Here is a 13,029-nt window from a genome sequence, read left to right on the forward strand (position 1 = left end):
GAGCGATGACAAGAGGAGATCATCTTGAGGTGCTTCCTGTGTTGTGCTGACCCCTGGTCTGGAGGTCCTGGCTGAAGACCATCTGTCTAGGCTGAGGGAGGCTGGAGGTGGAGGCCAGGGGACTGGAGACTCGAGGCTGTTAGCTGGATGTAGACTGGAGTCTGGCAGACTGGACTCTCGAGGCTGGATGTGGATGGAGGTTCAGAGGCTAGGCTGGGTGATGGAGGCTGGAAGCTGTGCTGCTTATTGGTTTTCCAAAGCAGTGCTGGGGTTCTGGTTTCACCATGCTTGTCTGGCCTGCTGACTCTGGTACTGATACCTCCCATAGAGACTTGGTGAGCTGGGGCCCAGCCTGCAGACAGCCCAGATAGGTTAACCCCTTCAAGTCTGTCTCCTCGCCCTAGCCACGGCTTCATCTGCGATCATTCTTCAGGATGGTTTGTTCCCCTCCGCCCCCTGCCCCTCCCCTCTCTCTTCCTCACTCTATCTCTTTTTTCTTCTTCTATGTTTATGGTGATGAGATTACCTGTATTTCCAGCTCTCTCTCTTTCTCTCTATCTCTCTCTCGTTCTCTCCGTTTGCCTTCTCACGATATCCAAGGTGTCCCCCCCTCTTCCTCCCGTCTTCGAGCGATGGAAAAGAGAAAGTGTCCGGTGCGGGGTGTTGTGTCAGGCGAGTTTGGAGCCGCCGTGACCTGTCTCTCCACCTCGTCTGTCTGGGGTTGGGTTTGGCGATCCCGGCCTACGTTCACCCGAGGAGCAAAGTGCTGACAGCATAAGAATGAGAGCGTGTTTGTCAGGCACGCCCATGTAGGTTTCTGTCACTCAACCCTGTTACATTTTGAATCGTTTCCTTTCTACGTCCCGGGTCTGGCTGCTCGGACTCCGCGGTCTGTCCTCGGCACGCCGCTCTCATCTCGCTGCGAGACGTTTGCTCTCGATTCTTTGCTCGTTTGTTTGGAATTCCAGGTGTCAACTGTCCGGAGAACACTGTTGTTGTGTTCTCTCACCTCAGTCGCTGTGTTTTTCAAAAAGAGCTTCCAGATCAGACTAGTTTACTTTCTTCAATGAGACGTCCTGTACCAGATAGACCACGCCCGTTCCCAACAGCCTCCAGCATTGTCGTGTTTGTGGAGCGAAGAGGGTTTGCGAATCCAGTCACTATTAATTAGCGGGGTAGAGCTCTGTAAAATGGCCTGAACAATAACACACATTCCTGATTTCTTAAGAGACGCACAGATTGTAGTGTTGGCGTACCCGAGAGCGGTGGCCATCGTTTGAGGTCGCCCTTATTAGGTTTATTGGGTTGTCCCTGGCGATTATCATAAGAATGGCATCAAAAACAGTTTCATGGCCAAGACCGCAGATTGCACTTGACAAGCCCCTTCCCTGCTGTGTAGAGAACAGCATCAATGACTCCCCCCCCCCACCACCACCACCACCACCCCCCGCCCCCCCCCCCTCCCCCCCCCAGATGCTGCAGTGGAAGAATCTGGCCCTAGAAGCTCTGAAAGCCTCTTCGCGTATCTGGGTTTGCCCCTCGCTTCACCCGTCGCGGCGAGCCCCACAGGAAAAAGAAAGAAAGAAAGGAAGAAAGAAAAACGAAGAAGAAAGACAGAGATGATCCTTCCAGTCAGAGGGTGGAAAGAACCGCCCCCGGCCCCTTGCTCTCCGTCTCCACTGCCTTCACTGCAGTGATTAAGAGGAGAAAAATGTGTTGGTGTGTGTGCGTGTGCGTGTCTCTTTAAGAGCGCTCGGCCTGTCTGCAGTATGCATCAGTCCCGGTGAGCGCCCACAGACACGAGCAGACTGGGAGAAAGAGGGAAGGGAGGAGAGGAGAGGAAAAGGGAAGCGGAGAGGGGAGGAGCATGGGGCCGAGAGGAGGGAGTGCGGGAAGCAGCCGAGAACAGCCACAGTCTGGGCCCCCAGCCTCCTGGCTAGACTGCTGAAAGTTATTATTGAGTTCCTGCGCCGGGCCTCCCCTCCCTGTGGCAGACTACCAGAAAAAAGAGGGCGAGAGAGAGGGAGAGAGAGGGAGAGAGAGGGAGAGAGAGAGGGAGAGAAGGAGAGAGAGAGGGCTAGAGAGCCAGCGAGTGAGAGAGCTGGAAGCGTACCATGCCCCAGTGCTATGACCTTACATGCATCAAGTAAAAGTATAATTTTGCTTGATTCCATGTTTTGCCTACGCACACACACACACCACACACACACACACACACCACACACACACACCCACACACACACACCCCACATGTATCTTCCAGCTGTCTCAGAGAGCAGCTGAAGAACCCGGGGCTGCGTAGTATGGTCTTGAGTTACACTTCAGCAGATGCCCACCGTGTTCTCAGGAACAGTCCTAACTAGTCAAGACAAGAGGAACACAGAAGTTGCCTGCTCACCAATCAGCACACGGCTCGCTAAATCCTCTGCCGGCGTGCTAAGTGATGAGCATGATTCATAGACGGGTGGGAGGGAGAGAGGAGGAGGAGGAGGTAGAAGGCTTACAGAAGAGAAATGCTACCATATTTCTACTCCGCCTTCCCCCCAACACAGTGCATTATAGTCTTAGGGATTTGAAAAGGTGGCATTCAACGGAATTGGACTAGAACACACCGTTTGTTCATTTATCATCCTCGAACTGAACGATGTGGGCGTGAGATGAAACCAACCAGCAAATTCCCATTTCTTTTATTCTAATAATCCTGTCATAAAAAAGGGGATACATTTCCCAGTGGCGGTACAAACCGTCTCCACTCCTAGTATAGCCGTGGCGACTCCGAGCCCTCTGTAGCCCTCCTGTACAGCAGGCCCCACGCTGGAGAGGGGGGTGTGCTTGTGCCGTGAGGACGCTTGGTGTCCATCTGTGGGCAGCGCTGAGCGCTCCGCCGGGTGGGGTCAAGGGGATTTGCTGCTAGAGAGAGGCCAGGGGAGGCTATGGGGATTACATGATCACACCAGGCTCTGTCCTCAGGCCTGTCTGTCTGCTACTCTGTCTGCCTGCCTGCCTGCCTGCCTGCCTGCCTGCCTGCCTGCCTGCCTGCCTGCCTGCCTGTCAGACTGCCTGCCTTCATCCGCTACTGCATTAGGGTCAACAAAGTGCCAGAGAGGGAGAGAGAGACAGCCAGAGATGGGATGCGTTTATATAACCCATTGACGTGTTTGTGTGTTCTGCCGTGCTCTAGGCTACCCTAAGCTAGGCGCTCTGTCTCTAACAGTCCACGTTCCCCAGGGTCAGCATTATCTGTCATGTCAGTCCAGCCCACAACCAGCCCCGTTCCACTAGCCCTGCGCTCTCCGTCATTCTGCTCTCCTCTTTTCTACTCTGATCAATGGGATGCGGTTCACCTCCTTTAGACAAACAGCCATCCATCTCTCTCGTGTGCACCTGTGGCTCAGTGGGAGATAAGACCTCACTCCCCTCAGGGTACTACACACCAGGCCAGGGCGCCAGATGTGCATGGAGTTATTTCAACATGTGTCTGCATTCATGCTCCATGCGGTCATCCAGTTAGCCCCTGCACGAGATCGGTCTCTGTCTGAGGACGTGGGGAGGAAAGGAGAACCTTGGCCCCTAAGATGTTCAGTAAAGTTCTGGTCGTTGAGTCAACGCAGAGTCACGCTCCACTGTTATGGCGTTGCTATGGTGAGGAACTCCGAAGAATTCCGAAGAACCCCTATAAAACCATCCAGAAAGGAAAAGAAACGGCTTCCAGCTCGTCTCAGGGTCACGGAGCAGAGGGAGAGCTGCTATGGCTTCAGCCGGCGCTGCCTAGCTCCGTGTTCCCTTCCTCCACCCTCCCTCCCTCCTTCCCTCCTCCCTCCATTTTAAAGCTGCCCCCCCCCCCCCCCCCCATTTTTGGAGGCTGGGGAGACCAGGCCCTCTCACCCAAATCTCCCACGTAAGCAGATATGTTTTTCTGTGAATAGAGAAAGAGGAGGAGGAGGAGGAGAAGGGAAGCCAAAATGTTGGAGGCTGGAATGTAGGATCTGAAGAGCGGATGTTGTGGGTGTTTTTATCTCGTGTTTCCCTCACGGGGGATGTCGTGAACAAGTGCAAACAAGTGAAATGCCGTTTGATCTCCAGTCGAATATTACGTGCAGAAAGACGCCGACTGGAAAGGCGAAAGAGAGAGAGAGAATATATTCCTGCAGGTCCATCATGGAGGAGTGAAATAAGTGAATGTACCGGATGCAGTTTGGAATATTTCTCGGCAGTTTCTTTGTAACTGAGAGCAGAAACCCACTCTTTTTCTCCCCAGTGATTTAATTCTATTCAGGCACATGCTAGGGCTTCTTAGTGCTTTTAGCAAAGGTTAGCTGTTTCCTAATGCTTCCTCTCATTCTGAATGAAGCCATTAGCACTTCTACCCACAACCACATTGTCTCACCCCAAACGGAACTCAAGGTCCTGTGGTTTTACATGAGAAGAGTAATACTCTGGGGTGTACTCTCACACATATGCACACCAAATCAAACACACAGACACAGACAGGCCCACCAGCACCAACATCCTCTGGTGTCAAAACCAAGGGATTCATCAGGGCTAAAGGGAGTTAGCCTTGTTAGCATCAGCGCTGATAAAGGTAGTTGTGTATTTGGTGCGTATTAGCCTGCCAGGCCTGGTCTGCCTGGGCAGTCTGCTTTGGAGCAGAGACAGAGGAGTCAGAACGACCATCTATAAAAACACAGTGGATTTATCACCTCGCTGCAGCTAGTGACCTCCCCTGCCAGTTCCCAGGACAGACACTGTGTCAGTGACGTGAAATCACAGGGGACACCGGGCACTGACCCTAACTTCACCTCAGCTTTATGGCCCCCCCCCCCCCACCCTCATCTCGTTCCCTCCCTCCCTCCCCCCCTCCCTCCCCCCCCTGCCCCCTCACACACCTCGTAACCTCTCCCTGGTATTCATCCCTTTTTCATCTGCCCAAATAAACCTGCCACCTGCCCCCACCCCACTGAACCCCATCCCCTCACCCCATCCTCACCCCCCCCCCCCCCCCCCCCCCCATCCTCGCCATGCCCGTCTGTTTGCAGGCATGTGGTCATGTGTCTCAGCTTACCAGGCCCAGCCAGCGCAGCGGTCAGCTGACCAGGTGGGCCCGCGGCTACCCTCTCCCCCTGCCCACGCTCGGCTCGCCCGCTGTGTGCCTGGGTCTCTGTTGACGAAGAACGATTCCTTTTATCCAATCGTTGTTCTTAGTAAACTTGTAAGACAGGATCTGCTTGGCTGACAGCCACGTCAATCACCCAGTCTCCAGGGGCCAGGGGTAGATGCAGTGTATGTGTGATACCACAGTGTGTGTGTGTGTGATTTAATGGTGTTTACATGTGTGCGTGTGTGATATCATGGTCTGTGTGTATGTGATAGGATGGTGTGTGTGCTTGGAGGCGATACTGTTTGGGTTGCTGAGAGGTTATCCAGTGACATTTAAATCGTCTTTCAGCCTTCTTTGCTGGGGCATTAGCACTAATCTGTGGGATTTCAACGGAAGCGGTCCCGGACTTACTGTCTCATGGAGCAGTGGGCTAACAGCTACAGCAGGCCAACAGCCATTGGCTAATCTGAAGTGGACTTGCCGGCGGCCGACATTATGCAGACGAGCAGACAGATGAAAACGAGGGGTCCTGACATGCTGGATGTGTCCTCCCTGCCTCTCTCTCTCTCTCTGCTTCTCTATCTCCCTCACTCTGTCCCTCTGCCTTTCTGCTGACTCTCTCCCTGCCTCTCCCTCTCTCTCTCTCTCTGCTTCTCTATCTCCCTCACTCTGTCCCTCTGCCTTTCTGCTGTCTCTCTCCCTGCCTCTCCCTCTCTCTCTCTCTCTCTCTCTCTCTCTCTCTCTCTCTCTCTCTGCTTCTCTATCTCCCTCACTCTGTCCCTCTGCCTTTCTGCTGTCTCTCCCCCCCCCCCCCTCCCTTTCTGTCTCTCACCTTCACACCCTTCGGCCTCCTGGTTAGCTCTGCAGCTGCTCCCTCACTGCAACTGTGCTAAATGTGAATAGGAGCAGAAAAAGACATGGTGTGGTTAGCGTGTATGTATGAGTATGCATGTGCGTGTGTGTGGGCATGTGTATGTCTATGCCCTCTTTGCGTGTCGGTACTGTGTGGCCTAATTGGCTATGTGGAACGCTGTACATCCACACAGATGACCACACAGCCGAGCTTGGCCATCCGTACAACTGGCCAATTCCACCAGAGCCGCTTAGGCGCTTCCCTAAAAGCACCCTGAGAATGTGGCGGTACGGCTGCCTAAATATACCCGCCTCCCAGACGCACACACGCAGTCTCATGTCCGGAGATAGGTGCAGGCACGCTCGCGGTAATAACGTGTAATCTGGAGCTGGTATTTCTGGGTTTGCGGTTCTTAGCGGAGGGGGTCACACTTCCACGCAGCCTGCCCTCCACATCCCCTCAGTGAGATCATGGTCTGTTTACATCCCTTCCCGCCCGATACTCCGGCCCTCCTTATGGTTCAGGCAGAAAAAAACCTAATAGGAAACAAGGCCATGTGATGTTTTAGTGGCTCTATCGGCCCCTCAATTGAATTTGCTCCCTCCTCTCGGTGTTAACAGTCTGTTGCTCTGTCTCGCCTCGCCTGGGAGAGAGATACGAGGACTGTCGGATCGACACAGGTGACAACGCGAACGACCGTGTCTGTGCATCGGCCTTCATTGGCTCTTGTAACCCCCGCACAACTCGCGCTGTCGACGAACCTCTGCGCTGTGGATGCACAGCCGCCGATAGAGGACGACATCCGATTGGATTGATCGCGAGGGAAATCCGCTAGGTGAGAGTCAGACGCGGAGGCAGCTGTGCGTTGCCACCGTTGTATCGGCCACATCTATGCAGACGTGGTTCCGTTTCCTAGTTGTGGCGGGGGAGGCGTGTGGAGGGAGAGCTGTGGGACATGCTACAGTATTCATAGCCCATCCCCTGATCTCTGGCTAAAGGTGACATGTCGGGGGAAAGGCTCTGAGTCTCCCTGCTTCATGAGAACAGACCTGCTCAGCCCAGACCTTCATCTCAATCCCAAAGACAATTAGGACAATCCAATCAGCCTTGCTTTGCGTTAAGACTGTTCGCGTGGCAGGCCAGACCAGACCAGCCCAGACCACTGTTACTATGGCTCTGAGGTTTAACTCCAGCGGCTCATCGTCTCAGTGTATTCTCCCAACGGTCTTCCAGTGGCGGCCATTTTGAAGGGAGGCCATTTTAATGACGCTTGAAAGGGATGGTTCGGGTTGAGGTCAGCTCAGCCAACCATGGGTGACATGTTATAGGTTTTAGATAAACAAACAAGGGATCATTGAGGGAAACTTGCTAGGCCACAGCCTGCTATACCCCCCTCCCCCTTTGCCACCCCATCCCACTTCCCACTGATGCTGGTAGCCTTGGACTGAGCATGGCCAGTTGGTATGTGCGTGTGTGCGTGTGCGTGTGTGTGTGCCCTTGAGTGAGACAGTGTTCTGCACAGCATACTCCGAGCTGGGGAATACACCCTGAGCTTCCTCACAGGGGAAGGAGTCTGAAACGTGAAACTGTTGTGTCTCGTTGCCGGGCACTTTTGGGAACGCCATGCCGTATAGTGTGCAGTGGTATTGTGTGACGGTTGCCTGGGGAAACTCGGCCAGGGACGACTATTTTGGTCTCGCTGGCAGCCGGGGGCCAGCTTGGTGGGGTGGAAGGCTCTTGTGCCAGCGTGTAGAGGACTGGGAGGGAGAGTTTAAATTTTTTAAATTTTTAATTTTTTTGTCATTTAGCAGACGCTCTTATCCAGAGCGACTTACAGTAAGTACAGGGACATTCCCCCCGAGGCAAGTAGGGTGAAGTGCCTTGCCCAAGGACACAACGTCAGTTGGCATGACCGGGAATCGAACTGGCAACCTTCGGATTACTAGCCTGATTCCCTCACCGCTCAGCCAACTGACTGACACCTTAGAGTTCAGCACACTCAAAGCTGGCCGACGCAAAGAAGTAAACATGCTCTTCCCCCCCCACTCCATTGTGCTAGGCCTCCATTAACCATAACATGACCAGAATATTATCCCCGGCATGACAGTAGTATGACCGTAATATGAGCGGTTGTGTCAGGGTGAGGGGTGTCTGTTCTGGTCGTGGTTGCACACGGCCCCTTCTCCCTGAGTGACCGTGTAATAACAGGAGTGTCCTTCCAGGAGAAAGCATGTCAGCTTCAGCCTCCGTGTAGCCCCGCCCTGTTTAGCCCCCGGCTCCACTTTGAAACCTTCCCTCATTACGGGGCTCCTTAGAGAGCCATCACACAATAGCGGCGAGTTGAAAAGGGCAACGCATGAATGGGCTAAGTCTCTTTTAAGAGGAGCCTGTACTTGGCCTTCACGCAGACATTCCTCCAGCTCTGAGCTTCCTCCTCTGTGGTCCCCGCTGCCCTGATCACTCCCCTTCACCCTCCCCCCCACCCCTTCCAGACCCGCCCCCTTGCCCCCCCACCCCTTCCAGACCCGCCCCCTTCTCACTCCGAAACTCCGTTCCCACAGGGGCCCCAGCCAAAGCAAACTCCAAAGAGGAAGTCTCCTTCCCTCTCCCTGATTTTCAACCCTCACTCTTTCCCTCCCTCCCTCTCCTTCCTCCCTTCTCTTTCTCTCCTCCGGTAAACTGAAACAGCCTGAAGCAGGTTGGAGACAGTGAGGGCTCTATCCTGTGCCCTGCAAGCACGAGACCGGCAGTGTACAGTGTGGGTGTCAGTGTTTTGGGTGTGCGTGTATCCGTGCGTGCTCATGTAAGTGTGTGTGTGTTTGTGTGTGTGTGTGTTTGGCTGTGTGTGAGAAGGAGCGTGTTATGTCTGGTGTGGTGGGGAGGGAAGTGTGTGTGGCTCCGGTGGGGCTACTCTCCGCTGAGCTCCCTGTCAGATTTAGCTAGCAGCTCCCTTGTGGTGTCTGGGAGGCCCCGCTCTCCCACTCTGTTTTGTCTTCGGGCCTCAGTCTTCCTGTAGCTCCAAACCTCAGGGTAGGAATAGCACACACACACAGTCAAACACATTCACACACACAAAGTCAAACACATACATACACGCACGCACGCACGCACGCACACTCACAGACATCCTTTGTTGGGAAAACAACAACCATATCAGTAATTACAGACTCGGATTTCACCGTTTGGCAGTTTGTCGAAAAACCACTGGTAAAACAGGTGAGATTAACGAGGATGTGCGTGTATGTGCGTGTCAGAGAGTGTGTGTGTGTGTGTTGCGTGACAGAGTGTGTGTGAGTGGCTGATGTGTCAGCTGGAGGTCTAGGCTAGTGTCTCTTAAGAGTAAACCTCGCTAGACAGCCTTGCTGTGGGTCTGTGTGAGTGTACATCTGCAGTGTGTGAATAAGACCGTGTGCGCGTGGGGACTTGAGCAGTGATGTGTGTGAGTCAGAGAGACATAAGAGGAGTGTCCAGACGACCACAGTCATGCCAGATGCACTTAGGCCTTGTGATAACACAACTGCTGTCTGATTATAGCTTTATGAGCCAAGCTCCGGCAGAGCCAGCCAAATGAGAGGGTAGGGTTATATGATGCGACCCAAGCAGAAGTTTCTAGAACGGAGGTTCTCTGTTATGTTGTGTCAGACCTGACTCACACCTCCACCCCTGGTGCCAGAACCGCAGGCAGACAGACAGGTAGACACACATACACACACACAGACACACACACACACTCAGAGTCATACACGCACAGACAGCTTGCAGCTTATCTCTCAGTGAGAACTGTCAAACATGATTCATTAACAGCCAAGCTGCCAGTCATCACCCAACAATCTGTCTTCCACACCTCCAGGTGAACCTCTTCAAACTATGCTGCTGAGCAAAGCCCACTTTTCCATTCAGTGTTTCCCAGTGGCTGTACACGCAGTGTAGTGCAGGTGCAGCGTACAGTGAGTAACCCTTTCCATGGGGGTGAGGGGAGATAGGGAGGGGAGTTGTGGAGTGTTTGGGATTCCTGAAGGGAGACTGTCATAGAAGTCAGGTCTGAGCAGGTCTCTCCCAGCGCCTAGGTAAACACAGCCCCGTCCTGACAGGCTGAGACTTGAGGCTAGGAGGCTCAGTTACTGTCTCACCACAGGGGCCTCTCTCTCTCTCTCTCTCTCTCTCTCTCTCTCTCTCTCTCACACACACACACACATACACACTTCCTGGATATGACTTGGGCCACTGAGTGTGTGTGTGTAAGAGGGGGGGGGGGGGGGTTAAACAGAGACATGTAGTCTCTCCTGACTCCACCACCATCAGCAGAGCGGAGAGGGAAACATTTTGTGAGTTAATGCCCTGTATTGAGGTTAGCTTCACCCCAAAACGTCTGTCCGAGTTTAGAGCTCTCAGCTTCCCTCTTTCTGTCTCTCTCTCTCTTTCTCTCTCTCTCTCTGTGTACCTGATGGCGCCTCCTAAAGCTGGCAGGTCCGTGTGTAGCCTTGCTGGCTGCCATCCAGACCAGCTAGCGTCCAGACACACACTCACACACACACGCGCACACACGCAGACACACACGCACACACAGAGACAGACAGACAGACAGAGCTTTCCCACAGACACTTGAACTCTGTCTGGCTCTCTCAATTTGTTCGTATCCAAGCCTTGTTTCCTGGCACAGCCTGGGGGTGAATGACGGGCACCGTGTGGTCACCACCCAGTGGTCTCTGCTCTGTTTAGAGATAATGGCAGAGGGATGATGTAAAGTACACCATGTAGGGGGTTAAACAGACATTTCTTCGATCGAAATACATACTGTGTGATATAGACCATTTGACTCATATTGTTGATTTGTACTATTCCTGTAAATGTTTCGTGGTAGAACGTCATATTTACTTTCAATCTCTTCTCTTCACAGTCCCACAGCCCGGCTCCAGCTAAGAAGTCCAAACTGGACAAGCTGCTTTCTCCCTTAGCCGACAAGGAGAGACAGCACGACTGGTTACAATCTCTGACGAAGTCTGCCAGCAAGGTTTGTATCTTGTGTTCTTTCTGCGAGTGTGTGAAACCTGATTTGTGGAACTTCAAGGTCACGGGGGTCCTTGACAGGAGGGTCTTTGTCCTCCGCCAAGTTCTGTGACCTTGTACACCCCCGTCATGTCAGGTCACCTCCGCTTCGCGGGGAGAAACGTTGTAGTTAGTGAAGGAATTACATTGATTTGGAATTGGACTGTTTTCTAAGCTGCTCTTCAGTCTCGCTGAATGACCTGTTCTTCGTTTTTCAGGATGTGAAACAAGCCCAGCTGAAACAGAGAGCCTCTGCCTTCCGGCCCTGGTCCCCCTCCTCCGAGAGGGACAAAACCACCAATCACAGTGAGGCTAAGCGGTAAGGGGCTGTCTCGCGAACGATTTTGGAATTGAACCATTTTTGAATTCATTTTGATCCCCCAAAACCTAACCTTACTTCACCTATCCCATGGCAGTTTGTTGCGACATAAGTGAACCTCCCTTTTCGAAAAAGCTCCTGTTTTAAGAGGAGAACTGAAAGTCTCATTTGTTGGCCTCCATAGATCCAGCCAGCAGATCAGCCAGGAGAGCTGTGTGGTTCCCAGCACAGCGCTAGCTCCTCTGGCCAGCCCCCTCCTCAGAGAGGGCCAGACCATGGGGATCCAGACCAGAGACAGGGAGAAGGACACCCCTGCCAGCTCCAGAGCACCACAGCCCCCCCCGGTCCCCAAACCCGTTCTCCCTCCACCAGCCAACGCGGTGGAAGAGGACATGGAGATGGACGATGATGGGGAGATCGACGTGGACGACTGTGAGGATTGTGAGTAGGACACACACTAGACTCAGGGAGGGAGTCAGTTGGCTGAGCGGTGAGGGAGTCGGGCTAGTAATCTGAAGGTTGCCAGTTCGATTCCCGGTCATGCCAACTGACGTTGTGTCCTTGGGCAAGGCACTTCACCCTACTTGCCTCGGGGGAATGTCCCTGTACTTACTGTAAGTCGCTCTGGATAAGAGCGTCTGCTAAATGACTAAATGTAAATGTAAATGTAGACTGCTTCCTTTAATAACACTGAAAAGCCACGTCACAAACGTGACCCCAGACCCTAACCTTCCATCCAATGGAGCAAGCAGAAACACGGCAGTCTAAGCCTGACATGAGGTCTGTCTGTATTGCAGCCTCTAGCAGAGATAGCAGGATCACTCTAAAAGAAGGGCTTAACACATAACTGAATGGGTTGACGAGCCGAAGAGATAGGTGTAGTCCTGTGTTAGGCTGCCATCTGGTGGCTGGTTTTAGTATCACAGGAGAAAGAGAGTTATCGTACTTTACCTTGACTTCAATCAATCAATCTATATTGACTCCTATATCATTACCTATGTTATTCCTCTCTCTGTCTGTCTCACAGGCCCAGTATCCATCCCCTCCTTGACCTCATCTCTCCCAGCCTGCAACAGTTTGAGCCAGACCCCAGCTCTGCCGCTGCCCCAGGAGCCCCTGGGCAGCATGAGGCCCTCGGAGGGCCCCGGCCCGGCCTGGCTACCTGAGGCCCCGGAGCTGGAGGCCCTGAGACAGAGCCTGTATGGGGGCCTGGACTCCCAGGAGGCCAGGGAGAAGTTCCTGCAGGAGGTGATGAAGATGAAGCTGAAGCAGGAGGAGAAGCTGGCTGCAGCCCTGCAGGCCAAGCGCAGCCTCCAGCAGGTACGCACACGCTAGAACAGGAGCACATCGTGGACCGGCACGCAAGCTTTCATAGGTAGAAAGAACCAAAAAAGGTTTATGTTATAGCTCAACATCCCAGCAAGCATCAAGAAGAGCTAGGATTGAGTAGTCATGGACTGATCCGTTGCTGTTATTTCGATGTGAAAGTGATTAGTCCCCGAAACACCGTAGTGCCACTATGACACGAGTGTTTGACAGTCACGGTCGTGGTGGAATTTTATCATTGAAAGTCGGAGGTCAGAAGAATTTGTCTGTCTGTTTATTCTTGCAGTTCTTAAACAGTACCAAAGTGATGTCTGGAATAGAAGGGCTCTCTGAGCATGATATTGTCTGAGTACTCTTTTAACCAGTTAGTTCCTGACAGTTACATGA

The 13,029-nt window shown here is 53.1% G+C and overlaps 1 protein-coding gene across 1 annotated transcript in view; it reads left to right on the plus strand.

Moving 5' to 3' along the window:
* The window catches only part of skib (v-ski avian sarcoma viral oncogene homolog b), a 29,543-nt gene that overhangs the window by 13,411 nt on the left and 3,103 nt on the right, over positions 1 to 13,029 (plus strand). Inside the window, exons 2-5 of the mRNA XM_067235362.1 lie at positions 10,849 to 10,962; positions 11,216 to 11,316; positions 11,501 to 11,757; positions 12,344 to 12,636. Of these exons, the coding sequence (XP_067091463.1) occupies positions 10,849 to 10,962; positions 11,216 to 11,316; positions 11,501 to 11,757; positions 12,344 to 12,636 (765 nt within the window). The remainder of the gene's footprint in view (positions 1 to 10,848; positions 10,963 to 11,215; positions 11,317 to 11,500; positions 11,758 to 12,343; positions 12,637 to 13,029) is intronic.

The sequence above is a fragment of the Osmerus mordax genome, chromosome 1 (genome assembly GCF_038355195.1).
Source record: "Osmerus mordax isolate fOsmMor3 chromosome 1, fOsmMor3.pri, whole genome shotgun sequence".
Taxonomy (NCBI): domain Eukaryota; kingdom Metazoa; phylum Chordata; class Actinopteri; order Osmeriformes; family Osmeridae; genus Osmerus; species Osmerus mordax.